This window comes from Rana temporaria, chromosome 5, assembly GCF_905171775.1.
Source record: "Rana temporaria chromosome 5, aRanTem1.1, whole genome shotgun sequence".
NCBI classification, from domain to species: domain Eukaryota; kingdom Metazoa; phylum Chordata; class Amphibia; order Anura; family Ranidae; genus Rana; species Rana temporaria.
Window position 1 is genome coordinate 270131664 of NC_053493.1, and position 24916 is coordinate 270156579.

Below are 24916 nucleotides of genomic sequence, written 5' to 3' on the forward strand. Positions count from 1 at the left end.
ATCTAGAGATCCCTGAATTTTCCACTTCGTGAAATTTTGGCATGATCAGTCATATTTTTAATATCCGTGCCAGAATTTCACGATTTCTGCCAGGGTAAGCAAGAGTTTGAGCACAACTGTATATATAAACCACTTGAGCACCTGGGAGCAATTTTAACATTTCTGATACATTTACATTACATTTTGGCCTGTTGATTTGGCAAGAACTTTGTCACTGCTTAACCACCTCCTGCCGGCCTGACGACTTTCTACGGCCGCAGTGTGGATCCCAAATGCCGGGAGGCCGTCTATATACGGCATCCGGCCTCCAGCCACTGGGGGGCGCGCGCGTGCCCGCCACATTACTGAGATGCCGTTGCGTGTGCCTGTCGGCCGCGATGTCCGCCGGGTACCCGCGATCGGCGGTTACACAGACAAGGACGTAGATCTGTGTGTGTAAACACACAGATCCACGTCCTGTCAGGGAGAGAGGAGACCGATGCTGTGTCCCTTGTACATAGGGACACAGATCGGTCACCTCCCCCAGTCAGTCCCCTCCCCCCACAGTTAGAACACTCACTAGGCTACACATTAAACCCCTTCCTCGCTCCCTGGTGTTAACCCCTTCCCTGCCAATCACATTTATACAGTAATTAGTGCATATTTATAGCACTGATTCTGTATAAATGTGAATGGTGCCAAAAATGTGTCAAAAGTGTCCGATGTGTCCGCCATAATGTTGCAGTCCCAATAAAAATCGCAGATCGCCGCCATTACCAGTAAAAAAAATAATAATAATTCTGTCCCCTATTTTGTAGGCGCTATAACTTATCGCTTATTGCGATATATTTATTTATTTTTTTTACCAAAAATATGTAGAAGAATACGTATCAACCTAAACTGAGATTTTTTTTTATTTTTTTTTTTAATTTGGATATCTATTATAGCAACAAGTAAAAAACATTTAATTTTTTTTCAAAATTGTTGCTCTTTTTTTGTTTATTGCGCAAAAAATAAAAACCGCAGAGGTGATCAAATACCACCAAAAGAAAGCTCTATTTGTGGGGAAAAAAGGACATCAATTTTGTTTGGGAGCCACGTCGCACAACTGTGCAATTGTCAGTTAAAGTGGCGCAGTGCCGGAAGCTAAAATTTCGTCTGGGCAGGAGGGGGGTATATGTGCCCAGTAAGCAAGTGGTTAAGATACCAAAATAATATAGAAAGAGCTAGATAGATCACATTTGACCAGTGTGTTAACTTTATATCAACTAGAGGTCTATTTATATCAAACCCAGCATTAACTTTTCCAGCCATGGTAGCTACTCTATTGGATCGGACAACACAGGCCAGCCTTTTTTCCCCATGTGCATTAATGAGCCTTGGCCACCCCTGTCGCTGGTTTACCAGTTTTCCTTCCTTGGAACACTTTTGATAGGTCCTGACCACTGCAGACTGGGAACATCCCACAAGAGTTGCAGTTTTAGAGATGCTCTGACCCAGTCATCTAGCCATTACAATTTGGCCTTGTCAAAGTCGCTCAAATGCTTATACTTGCCCATTTTTTCTGCTTTTAACACATCAACTTCAGGGACAAATTCCCTTGCTGCCTAATGTTTCCCACTCACTTTCATATGCCACCATAACAAGAGAATCAATGTTAACGCTAACTGACATAATGTTATGGTCATAATGTTATACTCAATCATTGTATACAAACAATTAGGTCTGTTGGTGATGTGATATGCTGTGCTTTCAACTACTTTAACCCCTTCCCTACTGGCGCATTGTCAAATGACCCCGGCAGGAACCCTCCCTCGATCCAGGAGGACGTCATATGACGTCCTGTTTTCCCGGCGTTCTAGGGTGCGCGCGCCCGCGGCACCGCTCGTGACCCGGCGCACGTGCCCGGCGGCCGCGATTGCCGCCGGGCACCCGCGATTGCCGGTGATCACGGCAGGAGTGGGGATCTGTGTGTGTAAACACACAGATCCACCTCCTGTCAGAGGTGAGGAGACCAATGCTGTGTTCCCAGTACAGAGGAACACACATCGGTCTCCTCCCCTTGCAAGTCCCCTCCCCCTAAAGTTAGAACACACTATAGGGAACATTTTAACCCCTTCAGCGCCCCCTAGTGGTTAACCCCTTCCCTGCCAGTCACATTTACACAGTAATCAGTGCATATTTATAGCACTAATCACTGTATAAATGTGAATGGTCCCAAAAACATGTCAAAAGTGTCCGATGTGTTCGCCGCAATGTCACGGTCACAATAAAAAAATCGCATATCGCCGCCATTACTAGTAAAAAAATAAAAAAAAATAAGAATGCCATAAATCTATCATCTATTTTGTAGACGCTATAACTTTTGCGCAAACGAATCTATATACGATTATTGCGATTTTTTTTTACCAAAAATATGTAGAAGAATACGTATCGGCCTAAACTGAGGGAAAAAAATGTTTTTTTTTTTAAAATTGTGATATTTATTAAATAAAAAAGTAAAAAATTGTGTTTTTTTTTAAATTGTCGCTCTTCTTTTGTTTATAGCGCAAAAAATAAAACCCGCAGAGATGATCAAATACCACCAAACGAAAGCTCTATTTGTGGGGGGAAAAAAACAAAGATTTAGTTTGGGTACAGTGTTGCATGACTGCGCAATTGCCATTCAAAGTGCAACAGCACTGAAAACTATAAATTGGTCTGGGCAGGAAGGGGGTGAAAACGCCCTGTATGGAAGGGGTTAAATAGAGGCAAATAAGGGGTTAAATAGGAAAAATATTTATAAGAAAATTAAAACTTTTTTCACTGCTGAGCTCAGATGCAGATAAAAAGGACACCTCCTTAAAGCGTAATTCCACCCAAAAATGGAACTTCCGGTTTAAGTGACGTTGACCACCTGACACGCCACATTTGGCATGTCATTTTTTTGGGGGAGGAGCCGGTACCCTGTTTTTAAGGGCACCCAGCTCCCACTTCCTCCTCTGGCTTTGCGGCACCGGAAGGAAGTTCACCTCTCCCCCTACCTGCAATCTTTTGGGACACGTCTCAGGTCCCAGAAGATTGCCCGGCCATTCGCAGTGCGCGCCCAGCTGTGAAGCCACAGCTGGGTGCCCACAGTTAGAACACGGGGCGCCTCGTAGAGGAGCGAGGCTTCCTGCACCCGCATTGCTGGACCTTGGGACAAGTGAATGTTGGATTATTAAAATGGGTGTAACTCCACTTTAAAGTGGAATTAAACTCTTTTTTTTTCATTATGCCATAATGTACTAGTATGCACTGCATATTAGCACATTAATGACAGACTTGCCTATCAAATGATGTCCTCAGGTGCTGTGCTGTCAGTGCATTGGCTGGTCCCGGGCACTTTTATCTTCTCCCAGTCTTCTTTCTGGGTTACATCCTGTTCGGTCACTTGAATTACTGGGCTGCAACGATGACACTCACTCACACTACGCATGCACATGGGAGTCCCATCATCATGGCACAGAGCGGTGCTAGAAATATGCTATGCGCTGCGCAGGTGCATCTCAGAGTACATAATAGCTGACAGGCAGGGGAAGCATTTATGACAGGAGAGACTGAGATGGTTAAAAATCCTACCAGTCAGCGATTTTTATAAAACGTGATTTTAATTTCACTCCTGCATATAGTTGCAGATTAGGGCTTATGGCCGTACAGAGTAACACACGGCTCTTGTTAAGGAGCCCAGGAGCCACAGATGCAGTGTAATTGTGCCTGTAGACGTGAATTACAGAATATGCGGCTATACTCGCATAAATGCCCAAACATGTGTAACGCAAGTGCTGACATATAATCATGCACAGCATATTCTGTAAAGCATGTCAATGGGCACAATTATGCCGCAGCTGTGGCTATGGAGATTTTTTTTTCTGTGTTTCTGTATACAAGAGCCCTAATATCTGCACATACAAGAACCAGCCTAAACATGTTAAAACAAAAATATTGTTACAACCTATTTATCAAGTTTACATGCACCACATACCAAAATTGACAACATCAATCTACAGAAAAAGAAAGGTGTGACTTTAATTGGGGCTGCGTTCTGCGTAATAAATTCACAACTACAAGATAAAAAGTACAAAAAAACTGATAATTGAAAAACAAATCAGTAGTATGCCTGATTGTTAGTTCTGACCTGTTATGATGTCATTTACAGGGTGAGATTCATAGCAATTTGGGATATTATTAGGCATACTACAGAGAATGTTGATTTTAAGATATTTTTTTTTTTTGTAAGCAATAAAATTTAATTTGACTCTATATCTTATAGTTGTGGATTTATTCCTGAGGATGCAGTACTGTTTAAAGTTCCACCTTTCTTTGTCTGCATACATATCGAATCAATGAATCTGATACATATTTTTATATATTTTGTTTCTCAAATTTTTCAAATTCCTTCAATTTCACTTGTTTTGGTGTGGTTTTTTTTTGGGGGGGGGGGGGGGGTTGGAATATGCATTATCATCTGTATATCTGCATGTTGCCTTGTGTCTGTAAAATCCTTTGCAATTGTAAACACACTGGCTGTTGCTCTCCACCCAGACCATTGGGTGGCGCACCGTGCTGCTCCCGAGTTCTGTCACCTCCCTTGCACCACCCGGCAGGTAAGCTCCCACTGTGCATGTCTGCTGGTCGCCAGGTTTCATCCTGTCTCCATGCGGGCTTTGGTGCCGTGAGGGGTATTCATTGGTCTACATGGCGTTTTCCACGCCATTGGAGATCGTTTCCCACTGGTGAAGCGTCGATGCGCGATGTCATCGCGCCCTTATGGGCGGGGCCACACCGCACGCCTCCACGTCAGAGACGCTCAGTGTCCAGCATCACCGTTTTTCATACAGCTGATGACGCTGGACAACCAGCACCAAACCCCCTGTAAGGAGTGGCTTATTTCCTCAGGTGACCTTCTATTTACAGATGCTTGCAAGCAGCTGGAATGTCTCAGTTTAAGCGTGTCTCCTGCGTCGTTTGCACATCCATCATCTGTAAAGTAACTTTACCATTTTGATACCGGCAACTTAGGGCTTTCTATGCCCTGTTCTGCCATTATAGGCAGTTGTGTGTTTGCATACCTACTTTATAAGCTTTATAGATCCTCTTTTTTCTATAATTTATATGAACCTCTAGAGACGGTATAATCTGCATGGTGCAATTTAACTGGGCGCCTCATGTGGTTGCAAACGTGGCGATCGATTCGGGGCATCGCTTCCCCTGATGAAGGAAATTACATATGCAATTCATTTTCTGAAACATGTCGGGATGCAAGCTACAAGGCCCTGTACACACGATCAATCCAAACTGATGAAAACGGACTGAAGTTCAGTTTCATCGGTCCAAACCGACCGTGTGTACGGCAAATCGGTCTGTAGTCCTTCAGTCCAGAAACAGAGTACTTGCTTTAAAATTGGACCGATGGACGCCTGACCGATAGGTCAAAACCGATGGTTAGTACGCAAAAGCATCGGTTCCAAACCCAGGCATGCTCAGAATCAAGTCGACGCATGCTTGGACTTCATTTTTTTTCAGCATGTCGTTGTGTTTTATGTCACCGCGTTGGACTCGATCGATTTTTGAACTGATGGTGTGTAGGCACATCAGACCATCAGTCTGCTTCATCGGTGAACCAATGAAACTGAACTTCAGTCCGTTTTCATCGGTTTGGACTGATCGTGTGTACAGGGCCTCAGAGGTTGCACAACTGGGGTCTTTGGAGCTGGCTTGCGCCTTTGTTCCGGGAGCTGCAATGCTCACAGATGTCCCCCCCACCTCCTCTGTGACCACTGGTGGGTTTTGGGGGGGGGGTCTTGTTTTGCGACACTGGGAACAGAAGGAACCCTGCACATGCTATGGGTACGTGCATATGCACTTATTTGCCACCCTTCACTCTTCTTGTTACATTCATCTGGTCTGGGGGTTTTATTTATTGCTACTCACTTGGGTTTTATACTAGCATATATATTTTCATTTATCTCCAGATTCCAGCCCTTAGTGCTCTGGCCAGGCATGCCTGTCTTCGGCAACCACACCCATTTTTCTGCTCCCAGCTCTGCTACAGACCCAGCCTCAGCTCCCATGCTTAGATACACAAGCTGGCCCAATTGCTCCAGTGTGCATACCTCCACATGCTTCCAAACATGCAAGTAATATAAGAGATTGACATTTTCTAAACATTTCATACCAAATGTGTCTGCTTCCCCTATCAGGGTTTGCATGATCGGAAAATATATGTGATTTCTTTATGTCTCTCCGCAGATTTAATGTATTATGCATTTGAAGAATGGCCACACTGCCATGAAACGCGTCGTTCTAACAATGATTCAATATGTTTTACCCATGGGCCATGGCCTTATGCTCTCAGGTTCTTTATATGGAGGATTACTTTCTTACAATATGTTTAGGAACTGACAACTACATGCCTATGTTTTATAATATGCTGTTCATGTGTGTACTATACTCAATGTATTCACTGATGCATGTACATATACATATACCTCATTCAAAGTCCCAAACCTCCTTGGGATGCAAGCTATTAATCACTTTGGACTGACCATAGACTTTGGCAGTACCTGGATCATTAGCCTTCAGTTTGAAATATGTATTTTTGTATCTGTGGTTCTTTTGTATACCTTATAAATTTTAATGCGATTTCTATACAATATATCTTTTGTACTCAATAAAATTTGCCACCAAGTTGCTTTTTACTCATTAAAATTACTCTCATTCTCTGCCTGTAAAATCCAAGGGGGCAGCATCTTCCATGCACGTGCTGCATGTTCGTCCTCATTTATATGTTTAGGATTTTGGCAGTCCCACACACACACAAACACAATTTCCACAAATTCTCGTTTTTTCAGTCTCAAGAAGAACCATCTTAAAGGGGTTGTAAAGGTAAAAAAAAAATGTCCCCAAAAAGTTTCCTTTATCTTAGTGCAGTCCTCCTTCACTTACTTCATCCTTCGATTTTGCTTTTAAATGTCCTTATTTCTTCTGAGAAATCCTCACTTTCTGTTCTTCTGTCTAACTCCACACAGTAATGTGAGGCTTTCTCCCTGGTGTGGAGTCTCGTGCTCGCCCCCTCCCTTGAGGGGGGGGGCGAGCAGGAGAGTCAGGACGCCCACTAACACACAGTTACTTTCTCTATCTGCAATGTAGAGAGCGTCTTGACTCTCTTGCTTGCCCCCTCCCCCTCAAGGGAGGGGGCAAGCACGACACTCCACACCAGGGAGAAAGCCTTGCATTACTGTGTGGAGTTACAGGCAGAAGAACAGGAAGAGAGGATTTTTTGCAGAAGAAATAAGGACATTTAAAAGCAAAATCGAAAGATGAGGTAAGTGAAGGAGGACTGCACTAAGGTAAAGGAAGCTATTTAGGGAACATTTTTTTTTACCTTTACAACCCCTTTAAGGTCCTGGAGTGGCCCAGCCAGTCTCCAGACCCTAATCCCATAGAACATATGTGGATGGAGATGAAGGTTTGAGTTACCAAATGTCAGCCTCAAAACTTTAATAACTTGGAGAGGATCTGCAAAGAGGAGTGGGACAGAATCCCTCCCGAGATGGGTGCAAACCTGGTGGCCAACTACAAGAAATGGCTGACCTCCGATTGCCAACAAGGGTTGGAAGAAAGAAAATACAGTAACATAAGCCTTTCCTTCTTTGCAGACAACGAGAGTGTGATTAAACTGGAGCCCGTGTAACCCAGTTTATGGCACTAAAACATTTTATATCTATTACATAATGCTGAATGATGAGACAGATTGGATGAATTAAAGCAGGCAAAGTTACTACTGCATCAATAAACAGCAGCACTTTTAACGGTTCAAGTTTTCTCAGCTACAGTATGCTGTGCTGAGAAAGAGCTAATCACTTCTTTCCTGTAAATAGCAAGCATTTTTTTCCTGATCCTTTAGCTAGTTTACATTATGCAATTCTAATAATCTGAAGCTCTTCCTTTAAATGAGAATAGCCAGAGAACACATTACTAACCTCTAATGGTAAGCTTGCTGTATAGCTGTGAATTCATTTCTTTGTCCCTTTTAAATCTTCGATACTCATCAACTGCTTCTCTTACCATTGTAACAGCAATAACAAACCCCTAAAATAAATATAAATACATATGATAATATGTTGGAGAGCATATTACAAACTACTTAAAAAAACATAACTTAAAGTGATTGTAGAGTTTCAGTTTCTTTTCTATAAAAATAACAAACATGTAATAATTACCTGCTCTGTGCAGTGGTCTTGCAGTGTGCAGCCCCTATCCTCCTTTTCTCGGGTCCCTCTTTGGCTCTCCTGGCCCGGCCCTCCTGTTGAGTGCCCCACAGCAAGCAGCTTGCTATAGGGGCACCTGAGCCGAGCCACAGCTCCCTGTGTCCATTTAGATAAGGAGCTGTGGTTTGGCCTCGCCCACTCTCTCTCCTGATTGGCTAACTGACTGACAGCGGGAGCCAATGCCACTGCTGTGGTGTCTCAGACAATCAGGAGGGAGAGTCCCGGACTGCAGAGGCACTCATGGACATCACTGGATAAAAAGGGGGCTCAGGAAAGTATTAGGGGGGCTGAGGGGGGATGCTGCACACAGAAGGCTTTTAATCTTAATGCATTAGGACAGCGGTGTCAAACTCAATTTTAACGTGGGCCGCATCAGCATTACGATTGTTCTCAAAAGGGCCGGTTGTATCTGTAAGATTAGATGTCCAGCACATCCCTTCCTCTTACATTAGATGTCAAGAGCCACCCCATCATCAGAAGTTGAGTCCCCCACTCTCCCTTACATCACAGTGCACCCCCTTTCCTTATGCTGCTGCTGGGAAGAAGCTGGATGCATTGCTTGAAAGCAGAAAGTAGGTGTCTGGAGGAGGACCAGAAGAGGGCTGGAGCTCTCCTGCAGCTGCAGAAGAGGTGCAAGGGCCATATGAAATGGCCTGGAGGGCCGGATTTGGCCCGCGGGCCTTGTGTTTGACACTTGTTAGGAAGAAAAAAAAACTTCTGACTTTACAACTAGTTTAAAATAAGTTCCACACGATTAAACACTAGGTAAATAAATAAAATACAAATACTAGTAATGTCATGGATTAAAATCCAACCTTTGCCAAAACGTTTGTATGCGGTTTTTGGTTAGATTGCAGAAAGATGTAAGTACTTTATTCAGATTTCAAATGCTATCTGCGTCCTTAAGGCTGTGCTGACTAGCACCTGTCACATAGGCACACAATTAGGTAAAATTCTCTTCAAAACAATGAATTCTGACAATGGTTTTAAGTATATCTAAAGGCAAAATATTTTTGGGGGGTTTTGGACAGAGTTGGTTTTCTCTCTATTTGTCCAGTTTACCATGATCACTGAAAGTGAAAGTAAAAGAAAATCCCACATTTTGGGCTGTCTCCAGAAAAGGAATAGGAGGGAAATCTTCCAAAGGGGACAATAGTTCTGGTAACCTGGGGGGCCCCCAAGAGATTATTTTACTTTGCAGAGATTTCCTCTCACTTCCTGTTTTGGCTATGGGTAGAGGACGTGAGGGCCAATCTCCCCATTGGGACACAGATCTAAAATGAGAAAAACATGTTGCCTATTAGTTCTACTTTTTAATATTGCTTAGCAGATAATTTGTTTTTATTGCTGCTTGTGATTCTTGTTTGTACCATATTAACAGGGGTGGTTTGCTTGAGCACCTACCTTCATGGTTTAGTGTACCTGGTCAAATTCTATACAAAAAAATGTAATTGTAAAAAGTGTCCTTTGATAAAATGACAATGGTCTTGTTTCGATGGGTGACCAATAACATGAAAAAGCCCCAGTCATTCAATCAAAGCACTCTTTTTTAGTAAGAATGCTAGCGGATTAGAGTAAAACAAGCTAATCATATCTTCATGGTACAATTGAGCATTTCAAATGCCCACAAATATAATTTGCTTTGCTCACACTAGTGCAGGACCACATGCAAAATTGCGCACTTCACCACAACGCACAAAAATGCACTGCCCATTTTCTATTAGCTCTAGATGGCAACCGCACACATTTTGCAATGAGCAGTACCATGCGTTTTGGTGCAAAACAATTTTTATAATAGTGTAGGCACCTTTTTTCCTGTGTTTCTAGCAGAAGGGCAGCTCGCTGAAATCAATGGGCTGCGTGGTCACACCTCCACGATGTGAACAGAGGCTTAGGCCTCTTCTACACAGGGACGGATCCATCAGCAGCACCCGCCAGCTCAGCGGCAGATCTCTCCATTGAGCTCCGCTTAGCCAGTGGATGGTAGGTCCCTCTCTGCTCACTGAGTGGGGAGGGTCTTGTTGAGTGCCGCTGCTCGTCTATGAAGAGATCAGACAAAAACGGACAGCATGTCCATTTTCATCAGATCTCACTCGATCCGATACACCAGGACATATTGCCAGCCGTCTGATTTTATCGGATCGGATGCCAGCGGATATAGTCACAGCTGACATCTGATGCTCCATAGACAAGCATGGAGCGTCCGTTCAGGTCCCCGAATAAACTGACAGGTGGACCTGAATGCCCGTGTGAACGTATCAAAATATAAACAAAAAATGTAATCAAATCTTGCTTGTTTTATATCTATATATATCTTCGGTTGCAAAGACAACATAAGTAGTTAGTATTAACTATCTTACTTGCAGGCATTCCATTTTAAAGAGAATGTTAATGAAGTGGCAGCCACTTTAGCAACAACTTTAATCATAGTTATCTTTCTCGGACCTTCTTGCATAGATTTGAATTTCTTTTTTCCCCTTCTTCAATATACTGAAACTATCCAGGTGTCTAAATTTTACAGATCAATTATTTCCTAAATGTCATATATTTGTAAAGGTGCAACTAATGAAGTGTACAGAATGTGGTTAAACTATAAAATATTCTTAATGGTTTCCTAAATCGTCAAATATTATTCAAATTAACCAATGAAAAAGTTCCACATATGAGCATACACAGGGCTCTCTTTATTAGAAAATGTTGCAGTAAGGAAAATAACAGTGCCAAAAGAAGGTTACTTTTTCTATTGGGTAAAATAAATATGGCAGTATGGATATAGACTTGTGTGTTTCTCAGGTCAGAGCCTTTAGTTAATTTTACATCTCTAGCTGCTGTTTATATCACACAGGGCGATTTGGCAATATATTTGCCCTGGTGATACCTTGTCACACCTTAACACACAGAGAGCATCACTGACAAATGAAGTGAAGGGAAATTGCTTTAATGAGGCCAAAGACGGAGATGAAAAGTGGAGAGAGGTTTTAAAGGGTATTTCCTCTTGCAGCCAAATTGGGATATCACCTACGTTATATTTAATACATGTCCCCATAACAGCATAACATAAAATCTCCAGATACCTTTTTTAGATGTCTCCAAACTATGGCCCTTGAGTTGTTAAGAGACTACAATTCCCATCATGCCTAGTTATGTCTGTGAATGTCAGAATTTTACAATGCCTTATGGAATGTGCAGTTCCGCAACAGCTGGAGGGCCGTAGTTTGGCGATCACTGATCTAAAAGATAAGAAATATTTTAAAAAAAATACGTATTTTTTTTAAATTCATTTATTTAAGGTATGCTATGTGAATATTAACACAATCATACAGTGGGGAAAATAATTATTTGATCCCCTGCATATTTTGAAAGTTTTCCCACTTACAAAAAAATGAGGGTCTATCATTTTTATCATAGGTGTATTTTAAATGATAGAGATAAAATATCAACCAAAAATCCAGAAAAAAAACATGATAAAAATGTTATAAATTGAGTTGCAGTTCAGTGAGTAAAATAAGTATATAATTCCCAAGCAAAACATGACAGTACTTGGTGGAGAAACCCTTGTTAGCAAGCACAGAGGTAAGACATTTCTTGTAGTTAGTTACCAAGTTTGCACACATCACAGGAGGGATTATGGCCTACTCTTCTTTACAGATTGGCTGTCGCTTGGGAACAAGAAGTTTCAGCTCTTTCCATAAAGTTTCTTTAGGATTAAGCCTGGAGTCTGGCAAGGCCACTCCATGACCCTAATGTGCATCTTTTTGAGACACTCTTTGTTGCCTTGGCAGTATGTCTTGGGTCATTGTCATGCTGGAAGACCCATCTTCGGTGTTCTGGCTGAGTTGGAAGAAGGTTCCCATCTAAGATTTTAGATTTTATTTTAGCCCCATCCATTTGCTCCTCAATGTGACAAAGTCAGTCTGTACCTTTAGCAAAGAAACAGCCCAAAAGAAAAAGGTTTCCACCTCCGTGCTTGACTGTAGGGATGGTGTTCTTAGGGTCATAGTCAACATTTTTCTTCCTCCAAACACGGCAAGTCGAGTTAATGTCAAAAATCTAAATTCTTCTCCGACTCATTTAGATGGTCATTGGCAATCTTCAGACTGGCATGTACATGTGCCTTTTTGAGGAGAGAGACCTTGTGATCAGTGTAATGTGTTACCAATGGTTTGATTGGTGACAGTGGTCCCAACTGCCTTGAGATCAGTCACAAGCTCCTCCCGTGTAGTTTTAGGCTGATCCCTCATGTTTCTCATGATCATACTTACCCCATGAGGCAAAATCTTGCATGGAGCTCCAGACCGAGGGCAATTAATGGTTATTTTGTATTTCTTCCATTTGCAAAGAATTGCTCCAACAGTTGTCTCCTTCTCACCAAACTTCTTGCCGACAGTCTTGTAGCCCATTCCGGTCATAATCAGGTCTACAATCTTGTCCCTGACGTCCCTTGACAGCTCTTTGGTCTTGCCCATGATAGTGAGATTTGAAAGGAAGAAAGATTCTGTGGACATGTGTCTTTTATAAACATAACAAATTGACCTAGGAGCACCTTCTTAAATTGACAGGATAAATCTGTGTACCACATGACCACATACTGTAGTGAGTCTGTGGGAGCTAGAATTAGTGTTGGTTAAAATCTAATTGTTGGTTGGATTAAATACTTATTTTACTTACATTACTGCAACTCAATTTATAACGTTTGTATTGTGTGTTTTTTCTGGATTTTTGGTTGATATTTTGTCTCTATCATTTAAAAAACACATCTATGATAACAATAAAAAAGTCCCTTTGTTTCTCTGTAAGTGGGTAAAATTACAAAAACTGCAGAGGATCAAAAAAATATTTTACCCACTGTATAGTAGGGGTTTTCTCAAATTTGACAGCAAAAGTAGGAATACATTTTAAGCCTTCCTTTTAAAAAATAAACCTGTTTCATTTGGATTTGACCTTTAAAATTATAGTACCTGACTACTCTGGTCTGTTGAATAAAAGGTTACTGCAGGACACAGTATTGTGCATAAATTGTACAGTGGAATATGTAACAAGGCAAAAAATACTTCCTTCCTAAATGTATATTTCAAGTAAATTGCTTAGTTTTGTTAACCAAATAAAAAACACACACATTTCACAGTCAGGAACAAGGGTTCAAAACATATTTCAGTAGTCTTTCAATGTATTGGGAAAAAAGAGGGACAAAGGGTACTTACCAGTGGTGCCCAGTAGGTGTATAAGTAGCCTATTTTCAGAGCAGATACAAACTGTGAGCAGGCAACTACCAGAAAATACAGATTCAAGAAAAATTTGAACTGCTGATATAAAACCTTAAAGAAAAAACACAGGAAAAATAATGAACCACAGTAACAAAAAAGTAATTTCCCAACATACTAATATATATTTTCTGTATATAATTTTATGAGGCAATCCTAGCAGGGCTGCCATCAGGAATTATGGGGCCCCTTACACAGTTTCAGGCATAGGCCCTCCTGGAGCAGAGAACCGGGGGGGGGGGGGGGGGGATGCTGCCGCCTGAAATTGAGAAGCGGGGGGGCCCTTTACAAAAAAAGTAGAAATAAAGAAAAATATATATATAAAAAGGGGGGGTAGCCATCCTGGGGACCTCTGGGCCCTTTAATAAAAATAAAAAAATAAATAAAAAATATATATATATTTTTTTAAAAAGGAAAAGGGGGGTTGCCATCTGGGCCCTTTAATAATAAATTATATATATATATATATATATATATATATATATATATATATATAATTTATTATTAAATAAATATATATATATATATATATATATATATATATATATAAATATATATATATATATATATATATATATACACACACACAAATTATAAAAAAAAAAAAAAAAAAACCTCTGGGCCCTTTAATAAAAAATAAATAAAAAAATATATATAAACAAAAATAAAAATATAAACATTTATAAAAAAAAAAAAAAGGGAGTGTGCCACATGGGGCCCTGGGGACCTCTGAGACCTTTAATATATATATATATATATATATATATATATATATATATATATATATATATATATATATATATATATATATATAAATAAAAGAAATAAAAAATAATAATAATATAAAAAACTTTTTTTTTTTAATAAAAAACAGGGGGGTTGCCATATATATATATATATATATATATATAATTTGAAATAAAAATATATAAAATTTATATATATATATATATATATATATATATATATATATATATATATATATATATATAAAAAGGGAGGTTGCCATCTGGACCCCTTTTTGGTCTTGCCCTCAGAGGTATGTCTGTCCCCCTCCTGATTGTTTTTTTCTACTGAATAATTATGGCTATTAATTGTATATCACATAATGTTAAAGGCTTTAATTCTCCTGCGAAATGGAAAAAGGCATTTGGGCACTATAAACAACTTGGGGCTAAAATGTTGTTACTCCAGGAAACCCATTTCTCTCAGGCATCCCGCCCCAAATTTTTCCATAAGAATTTCCCGCAGGGCTTGAATACTCTACACTTCTCTAAGAGCAGAGGCGCCGCCATATTCCTGCACTCTTCTCACCCTATGGAGATTCAGCAAATTTATAGAGATAAGGAAAGTCGCTTTGTTATTATCAAAGGTATGAGAGAATGTACTATTGCGGGTGTCTATGCTCCAAATGATGCCAAGGCTTCTTTTCTCATGTCTTTTCGGACTACTCTAGAGAAATTTCAATCCCCTCACATGATTGTTGGGGGCGACTTCAACATGGTCGCTAACCCCACTCTTGACAGGAGCCACGCCTCCTCTGTTTCCAAAGCCTTCTCTAAATCTCTTTCCCGGAAGCTGGTGGACTTCCAATTGATAGATACTTGGCGTGCCCTTAAAGCGGAGTTCCGGCCACAATTTCACTTTTTAAATATAAATACCCCTGTAATACACAAGCTTAATGTATTCTAGTAAAGTTAGTCTGTAAACTAAGGTCCGTTTTGTTAGGTTGTTACAGCATTTAGACACTTTATAAAATAGAAATTGACTGGGGCCATCTTAAGTGTGTGCATCATGAAGCCAGACTGTATGACTTCCTGGATTTCAGCCTTGCAAATCTCGCACATGCTCAGTGCTGCACAAGCAGTGTCAGATCAGGTTTCAGCACCTGTGCTGTCCAAGTCACATGATTCTTTGAGACTGGGGAGAGCACAGACTCCTGGAAAGTTACACCCACTACATTCCCAGGAGTCTGTGTGGTGTAGGTTAGGAAGCATTAAGCACCTAGGTGCAGGAAGTGGGAAGATTAACTATTCTGCCTAGCAACAACACTTTGAAGGCATCTAAAAAAAAAACATTTTTTTCGTAAAGGACTAATGACATTTTTTTAAAACTACTGATGTAATGTTATATTTATGGGTGGAACTCCACTTTAACATAGGAGCTAAAGAATTTACTTTTTATTCATACCCCCACAATAGTTATGCCAGATTGGATCACATCCTCTCCACCCCTGTTATTTTGGCTAACTCCAGTTCAGCTTCTATCCATAATTGTGTCTGGTCTGACCATTACATTACCGCTTTCACCACAGAGTTTATCAGGTTAGCCCCTACATCTTTCACTTAGAGACTCAATGAGGCTCTTCTCTCTGACCCCGTTATAGAGACAGAAGTGTCTCGTTCTAAAGAAACATATTTTTCCTCCAATGATCTGCCCGAGACTCCAATTACCTCTGTTTGGGTGGCCCATAAGGCTGTACTGGAGGGTGAGCTTATTAGTATGGCCTCCGCTCGTAACAAATCCAACAAACAGAAAATTGTGCAGCTTTCTGCAGAGTTGGATAGTTTATATAAAAACCCTATTACTCTGAAATTGGAGTCTACTAGGAGGTCTATTGACCAGAAGCCGTTGGAATTGGACTCTCTGCTCTCGGCTAACACTGAAAAAGCTCTGCGCTGGTCTAAAGCCAAATTTTTACTTCATAGCAACACAGCCTCCACCATGTTTGCCAGGCATTTAAACCAGTTGGTCCGACCCCCACACTTATATAAATTGGCCTCCCCTTCTGGTGGTTTAGTCTCTCACCCTAAGGAAGTCCTTAAAATTTTCAGGGATTACTATTCCCTGTTATTGGGACCTGTTATCTGTCCCCTCAAGAGAGGCTAAATGGTGGTTTGAGAACCTTCCACTACCCCACAATTGGAAGCTCTTAATCATCAATCTCTGTAGCAGAGGTCTTGAATGTTATCCAATCCCTTAAGAATGGCTCCTCTCCCGGTCCTGATGGCTTCTCCGCCATCAATTACAAGACATTTTCTACACAACTATCCCCCAGACTGGTTTGGCTTTTCAACTCAGTCTTGCAAGGTGGGGTCTTTCCCGAAGAGATGCTCCTGGCAAACATGTCACTAATCCCCAAGCCTAATAGGGATCACACTTTACCCCAAAACTTTAGGCCTATTTCGGTCATTAACAAGGACTTAAAAATCTTTAGAAGAATCTTAGCAGATAGACTTGGGAATGTAATCTCCTCGCTGATTTCCCCTTACCAAATCGGGTTTCATCCCCCACGCCTCATCACGGACAATATTCGCTTGGTTTCTAACATCATTCAGGATGCTACTCTTTTCTCTAAAAAACTATTTATGTTGAGCCTTGACATACACAAGGCTTTTGAAAGCGTATCATGGAATTATGTGTCTATTCTTTTGCAACGATTTGGCTTTCAGGGAGAATTCCTTAGAACCTTCCACGTCCTTCATCTAAACCCTAGTACACGCATTAAGATTCCTGGCTCGGCAGGGGCACTAGGTAGGGGTGTCCGCTGTCCCCCTTAATTTTTGCCCTAGCTATCGAACCCCTTGCAATAGCTATTTTGCAACACCCGGATATTACTGGCTACAGTAAAGCCAAGTCCGAATACAAATTTTGCATGTATGTGTCACAGAGCTAGTAGACCAGACTGTGTGACTGCATAGAGGAGACCAGAAACGCATATAAGTGAAATAAAAAGGTATTTATTAAAAAGGTGACAAACAAGTGAAAACAACCAGTGCACAACCCACAACAAATAGTATATACAAATGCAGGGGAGATCCTGTCAACGTAACAAGCCAGGCCAAGGTCATACACCAGGGGATATCAGCAGGATGGGGGACAAGGAGCAAGACGGACAGGGAGAGCAAAGATGGATAGGCTGCGTGGCAGGGATCCAAAGGAAATCAGGATACAGACGGGACAGGTCCAGGATGGGCTTGGTATAAGGATCGGATCGAGTCGGGTCAGAAGCAGGCTCAGGGTCAGAAGCAGGCTCAGGGTCAGGATTGCAGGGTCAGGAAGAGAGATAGATACCAAGGCGAGGTGTGCTTGTACTAGCCGGGTATAAGTACAGATGTGATTACACCAAAAAAAAAAAAATCCAGAAGGAAAAACACTGCGCTAGATAGAAAAGTGGGTGATAAACCCCAATAATTGATAAATTAATAATTAGCTGCTGGTACCAAAAAAATTGTGATACAAAAAATTCCTAAAACATGTGTAAAATACAGCGTTCAAAAAACAAAATGAAGAAGATCTAAAATAAATTGATCTTAAATAAACAATATTGAAAAGTGAAATGAGAAACGCTTCTCACACAAATTCATATATAAAATAATGTGACAAAAAACATGTGTGAATATACAAAAGTCCCACTGTGTTGAATAAACGAAAAAAGCATATAAAAAATATATTGAAAAATAAGTCCTTGCAGGATAAGTGACTCCTTGAGGGGTAAATTCGAATGGACACGAAAAAAGTTGAAAGATAGAGAAAAAATGTCATCCACATGGAAGACAACCAAATGTGGTATGGTAGTCTCCTTAACCAGTCAGTGTGACCACCATTACAGTGATCTCAACGCGCCTAAGGGTTTTAGGTCTCCCTCTGGACCCTCTGTGGGATGCTCCGAGCCTATACCACAGGAGAGACAGGAGAAGCCGCCGTGCCTCCATTAGATGTGTTTCTAATCGCAATCAGATGTGATGGAATTTGTAAGTGCATAGTATCTTTGCCTATTAAACTCATCTTTACGGTATTATGCTGTGGTCCTCTTCCTTTTTATTTCCTGATCATCCAAGATCATAGGCACCACCTTACACATCCCATAGAGGGTCCAGAGGGAGACCTTAAATCCTCAGGCTCGTTGAGATCACTGTAATGGTGGTCATACTGACTAGGAACGATCAAATAATGTTGTCTGAACAAATTTATCATAGGCTTCACGACACCACTCCCATTTGTGATGCCAAGTGGAACCCATGGTGGCTGTTGCTTTTTCAAGAATGACCTGAAGTTGTTCATTTTAAATTTAAACGTCATTTTATTTTATATCTTTTTTTTTTCTTTCCTTTCCGTTTCTTTGTTTGGTCTGCTGAGGTAGACTGGTTTGCACCTGTATATTCATCTCTATGAACGGTGATCTGGTAACGATGACATTTGTGGATTTAATATATTTTGTAGACTTTAAGTGCTCGTCATCTGAATACTGACTGTAACTTCTTTTGGATTCTCCATATGCCTTATTGTAAATGTTATGATACGCATTGTTGTATTGCACTGCAAACCTTTGTTTTTTGCTTCAATAAAGCTTGTTTCAGTAAAAAAAAAAAAAAAATGTTGTAAAGGCTCTTTTAATTAAATTAAGAGACATGTTATACTTACCTGCTCTGTACAATTGTATTACACAGTGCTGCCCCCAACCTCCACCTTCTGGGGTCTCCCACCTGTTCTCTAGGCTCCTCCTCTTCTGCATGCGCCACCATAGCAAGCCGCTTGCTATGGGGTGCACATGGAGGCTCATACCCGAGCTGCACTGTGTGCGTCCATAGATATACACAGCCTGGTTTAGCTCTGCACCCCGCTCCCTCCTCATAGGATTTGATTGACAGCAGCAGAAGCCAATGGCTCCCGTTGCTGCCTCTGTGTCCTGTAAGGTAAGTATTTAGGAGAGGACAGGGAGTTTGGGGGGGGGGGGGGGGTTGGCTTATCATAGAAGGTTGCAGTCAATGCATCAAGGTAAAAACACAAAACTCCTGCTTTTACAACCACTTTAGAGAGAGCAGTAAAGACAAATCTCAACGGCATGTTTTTACCTACCACAATCACAACTGTAAAAGAGGCCAACAGTTTTGTTTTCTTGGGACATCAAACTGACACAAAAAGGCTGAGGTCCCATATTGGTGACAGATTAATATGAATAGTGTGCACTGAGTTGGGGTAGTGCTACAGTAACTAAAGGGCACCAAATTGCTGTGGCAAGGTAAATTAGCCATAAGCAAAGATGTGCAGTAAGCCACAGCAACCAAATCAAATGTACCATATGGCACTTGTCTGGTTTCATTTCAATACTAGATATTTTATAAATTGTTTACAAAGGGTTTCACAATTGTCTTTCATTAATAAATATCCTGATTTCAGTTATTGCTAAACCATACCTATAATTTAAAGGAATGTCTGCATCAGGCAAAACCCCTAAGAATCATGGGATATATAGGCATTTCTGAAGAAACATGGATGTTTTTCATTGCATGAAAACATTTATCAACTGCTATATCATACAATAGTAATCAGATATTTACAGAGTCCAACTACAAATGTAATTTAATTAAAAAACTATACAGCATGCTCTTAATCACAACAATGAATGGTTTACTGTATTCTTAATGAACTTTGTGACCTTTAGGAAAATGTGTGCTGTTTAAGCAATTTGTATGCATTTAATAATTTAAACTAAGGGAGAAAACAGCGGCTTGGTTCAATAAAGATGAGAATATTTATCTGTCTAAAAGACAGTTGACATTTTATTACCTTGACACAAGATCAGCCTTTTAATTACACAGTCATTAGTTTTGCGGGTTTTAATAAAGGCATATACACTCTAAAAAGTAATTCGAGAGACCTGTTACCACCACTTAATTAAATGCATATTTCCAAGGTAAAAATTCAAATTTATTGTTTTAAATAAACTTTTTACGTTGAAAACCTATTTTAATAAGTTCTGTTGATATTATAATGTTGGAAATTACAGCAACCTAATTTTGTGTGTTGTGTACAGTCCCATTTCTGCATTCATTGATGTAAAAGGAAATTTAAGTTGTGGTAACTTAATAAAATGGACTTGGTAACTCAATTTTGTTATATCTTGAGTTATTGCAAGTCTCCTCCCCCACCAACATAACGCAGAAAAAGCTGAGACATGTTGGAAGGAAGACCTGCTGCTGCACAGAAATATGAAAGACATTTTTAAAGGTGAAAATAATTTGCTTTACAAAGAAATTTGGAACTATTACTGTTTGTAATCCCTTATAGCCTATAGCTCGAGAACTAGGTGTTAAAAGGCAACACCAACTAACAAACTTTGTCCTAATATAGTGCTGGTTGTTTTTAGCCTTGTGAACATCATTGCCTCATGTCAGTGGGTAGCATTGATAGTGCGCCATTTGTAAAATCTGCTAAGCTTGAAAACGTTTTTGTTTTTTTTTTGTGCCAGGGGAGTCAGTGTACTATAGATTTTAGCTTCTATGGCAAACTATATTCAAGACTTCATGGTTTGTTTAAAATATTTACTAAAGGCAAATCCACTTTGCACTGAAGGTGCACTTGGAAGTGCAGTCACTGTAGATCTGAGGGGGACATGCAAGGAAAATAAAAACAGCATTTTCGCTTGCACATGATTGGATGATAAAATCAGCAGAGCTTCCCCTAATTTCAGATCTTTCAGATTTGCCTTTAGTAAATAAACCCCAATAGTCTGATTGTTTATTGTCTTCTTTCCTTGGAGACGGAGGGACTGTTTTCCTCTCTCCCCTCCAACCTATGGCCACTATTGTGGTATTCCTATTTGTCTGTTTTTCTTCTTTTTTTTTCTTTTTTTTGGATGCTCTTTCCCCCTTATCAGCTCCCTCTTCCCTCTTCCTACTTGCCCTAAGGCCGCTTTCACACTGAGGCGCCGTCAGTAGTAAAGCGCCGCTATTTTTAGCGGTGCTATTCGGCCGCTAGCGGGGTGTTTTTAACAACCACTAGCGGGCAAAAAAGGGTTAAAACCGCCGGCAAAGTGCCGCTGCCGGTGGTGCTGCCCAATAATTTCAATGGGCAGGGGTGCTGTAGGAGCGGTGTATCCATGAGAATTTCCCACACCATGTTTAAAATGCACTGCAGCTGTGTTCTGCAGTGAGTGTCAATTTTTAGCTAATGACACCCCAAATGCAGATCACAAACGCAGTGTGTTTGCTCGCACTGGATCACGTGGTACAGAAGTACCATGTGATCCGGTTGCAATGAGTTTCCAATTGTAGATACACTGGCCCAGATTCACAAAGGAGATACGACGGAGTATCTCAGATACTCCGCCGTATCTCTCAGAGTATCTATGCGACTGATTCATAGAATCAGTTACGCATAGATATCCCTAAGATCCGACAGGTGTAATTGTTTTACACTGTCGGATCTTAGGATGCAATACCGCGGCCGCCGCTGGGGGGAGTTTGCGTCGTAAACCAGCGTCGGGTATGCAAATTAGGAGTTGCGGTGATCCACACCGGTTTTTCGCGTTCGCTACGTCGCCGCTAGTCTAGTTTCCTGTCATAAAGTTAGTGGTCGTTTTTGGTGCCTTAACTTTACACAGCACACGTATGTGCTGTATAAAGTATGGCCGTCGTTCCCGCGTCGAAATTAAAAAATTCACGTCGTTTGCATAAGACGTCCGGAAATACGGAAGTACGCTACGCATGTCGCCGATCGAAAAAATGACGTCACTTCACGCAAAGCACGGCGGGAAATTTAAAAGGGAGCATGCGCAGTAGGTCTGGTGCGGGAGCGCGCCTAATTTAAATGGCACACGCCCCTTTGAATTACGCGGGCTTACGCCGGAGGCCGCCGGCGTAGGTTTTTTGAGCTGAAATCGCACTACACAGAACTGCATGTGAATCGCATGTGAACATACAGTGCATTCCTGTGCAATTTCCGGTGTGAGACGGTCCTAAGTTTACATTTGGCACTGTGGTTTTAGATATATTAGGATATATTATACATGGTACAAATCTTTATGTTTGAAACTTATTTTCTATTTTTGTTAACTTTACTATTTATGTTAAAAAACTCAACTGTTTTGTGTAATAAACTTAAGGCCCCTTTCACACTGGGGCGGTAAGTGCGTCCGCGGTAAAGTGCCGCTATTTTTTGCACTGGTATTCGGCCGCTAGCAGGGCAGTTTTACCCCGCTAGCGGCCGAGAAGTGGTTAAAAAACACTGCAAGGCGGCTCTGCGGAGGCGTTTTTTCAGCGGTGCTGTCCCATTAAAAATGAATGGGGAGGAGCGGTATAAACACCACAAGATGTGGCTAGCAGGACTTTTTTCCCGTCCTGCTAGCGCACCGCTCCAGTGTAAAAGTCCTTGGGCTTTCACACTGGAGACAAAGCTTTAGGGTCACTGGAGACACAGTTTAGGGTCGGTTTGCAGGCGCTATTTTAAGCGCAATAGCGCCTTCAAACCACTCCAGTGTGAAAGGGGTCTAATTGTTTAACAATTGTGTTGTTGAATGAATTAATTTGTGAAAGCTAGTATAAAAACAAAGCTAAACACTAATAGAGAAAATAACTTTGGACCAACTTGAGTTTAGCTGTTTATTAACCTAAAGAAAGTGTGCTCATAATTGTAGAAATTAAGTACATGTGACTTAAAAAAGATTGTAGAAACTGGAAAAACTAATTGGAGCAACTTAATATTGTTGACTACTCAACTTAAAAACATGTGTTTATAATGCCAGTAATTAAGTGGATGGTAAATAAAAATGCATTTATATCTAGCAGAAAATCTAATTACCTCAACACAATGTAGGTTGTTGCTTCCACTTAATTTTACCTGACATTGTCATAACTTAAAAAGCTTGATGCAAACTGTTGCGTTATTTTTTTTTGTTGAGCCAAGACATTATTTTTTAGAGTGTACAAGACCCCTAGCTATACTGTTGCATATATAATCGTTCAATAAACTGTGCAAACTTATTAGCATTAAGAGAATATAGCTTAATGACACAGCAGGCATAGAAAAGATTACACGCAATACTAAAAAAGGTAAAGAAAACAAAACGTGACAATTTTAAACAACCCGAGGAAAAAATTGTAATGCTAGGTATCCAGAAAAAGTTGTAGCACCAGGCAGCCTTTTCATTTCGGATATAGAGAATGAGCTTTAGGCTCAATTTCTTGTGGTTTCCATAATTGATTTTATCGTTAAAAGTTTATCGTAGAGATCAGTATTTAAAGATGATTTGCACAAGTGATTATGAGCAATAATTGATTCCACTTTTGAAATATCTCCATTAGAGGTTTCAATCAGAGACAGCCTGCCTGAAAGGAGACTATTACTGTAATCTCTCTAGAACACCCATATTGCACTTTGAAATTTATTTAAAGTCTTGTTTTTTTTTTCAGATATAGATGTTAAGACTATATTTATCTTCTTCTTGGAAAACGCTCTCCTTTTCTGATCCGCCTTGTCCCCAAACAAATCTTGCTACCTCGCCAGTTTGCGGGTGTCCCCTATATATAGCTCTTTTTATAAGAAAAACTCTACTCCTCCTTTATGTGAAGTGCATCAATGTCTTTTACAGCTGATCAGGCAAGTAGACAGTTGAGGATACTTAAGGCAGTAAAATCAGCAGGCTCTGGTGGAGTTAGCCCCAGGGTGCTTAGGGCATGTGCAGACCAGCTGGGGAGTGTTCTTCAACGTGTCTTTAACTTGAGCCTAAAGCCCCATACACACCATCAGATTATCTGCAGATTTTTGTCTTCAGATTTACCAAAACCATATAATATGAGGTCAAACCTTAAGAGTTTCAATTTGTATGCAATCAGGCAGGCCCTTGTACTACATGGTTTTGGTAAATCTGCAGACAAAAATCTGCAGATAATCTGATGGTGTGTATGGGGCTTTAGAAAGGTTCCTGTGTTGTGGAAAAAGTCCTGTCTTGTCCATGTGCCAAAGATACCACATCCTTATGGCTCCAAGAATTATAGACCAGTGGCTTTGACCTTCCACTTTATGAAGACCTTGGAGAGACTTGTTATATATCAGTTACGACCCATGGTTAGTAAATGTTTAGACCCTTTGCAGTTTAAGGATGAGCTCCAGCGTGTTAGCATAGTACACGTGCAGAGCCCGCCAGGAAGTCTGCACAGCGCTGTGCTAATCACAGCCAGGGAGACATTTCCCGATGCTCTGCTGCAGAGATCGGGAAATGTCTCCCTGGCTGTGATTAGCACAGCGCTGTGCAGACTTCCTGGCGGGCTCTGCACGTGTACTATGCGAACACGCTGGAGCTCATCCTTATAATTTGTATACCAGCCAAGACTGGGGTTTAAGGGTGCTATAATTTTCATGGTAAATCACATGTATGCACACCTGGATAAGTCAGCAAGCATCGTGGGGGTCATGTTTTTTTACTTCTCCAGTGCTTTTGATACTATAAGGCCAGATCTGTTGGGCGAGAAGCTAGCAGCAAAACAGGTTGATGTTTCCCTTGTGTCATGTATTGTAGACTACCTGACAGGAAGACAGCAGTATGTGGGTTTGTAGACTGTGTCGGATAGGGTGATCAGCAATATTGAAGTTCCACAGAGGACA

At 40.8% G+C, this 24916-nt stretch overlaps 1 protein-coding gene across 2 annotated transcripts in view; it reads right to left on the reverse strand.

Annotated features, from left to right (window-relative positions):
• Positions 1-24916, reverse strand: part of ATP9B (ATPase phospholipid transporting 9B (putative)) — a 448810-nt gene that overhangs the window by 371619 nt on the left and 52275 nt on the right. For both annotated transcript variants that reach the window (XM_040353855.1, XM_040353854.1), the window contains exons 4-5: positions 13472-13585; positions 7983-8091 (exon numbers count right to left, since the gene is read on the reverse strand). In XM_040353855.1, coding sequence (XP_040209789.1) covers positions 7983-8091; positions 13472-13585 — 223 coding nt within the window. The remainder of the gene's footprint in view (positions 1-7982; positions 8092-13471; positions 13586-24916) is intronic.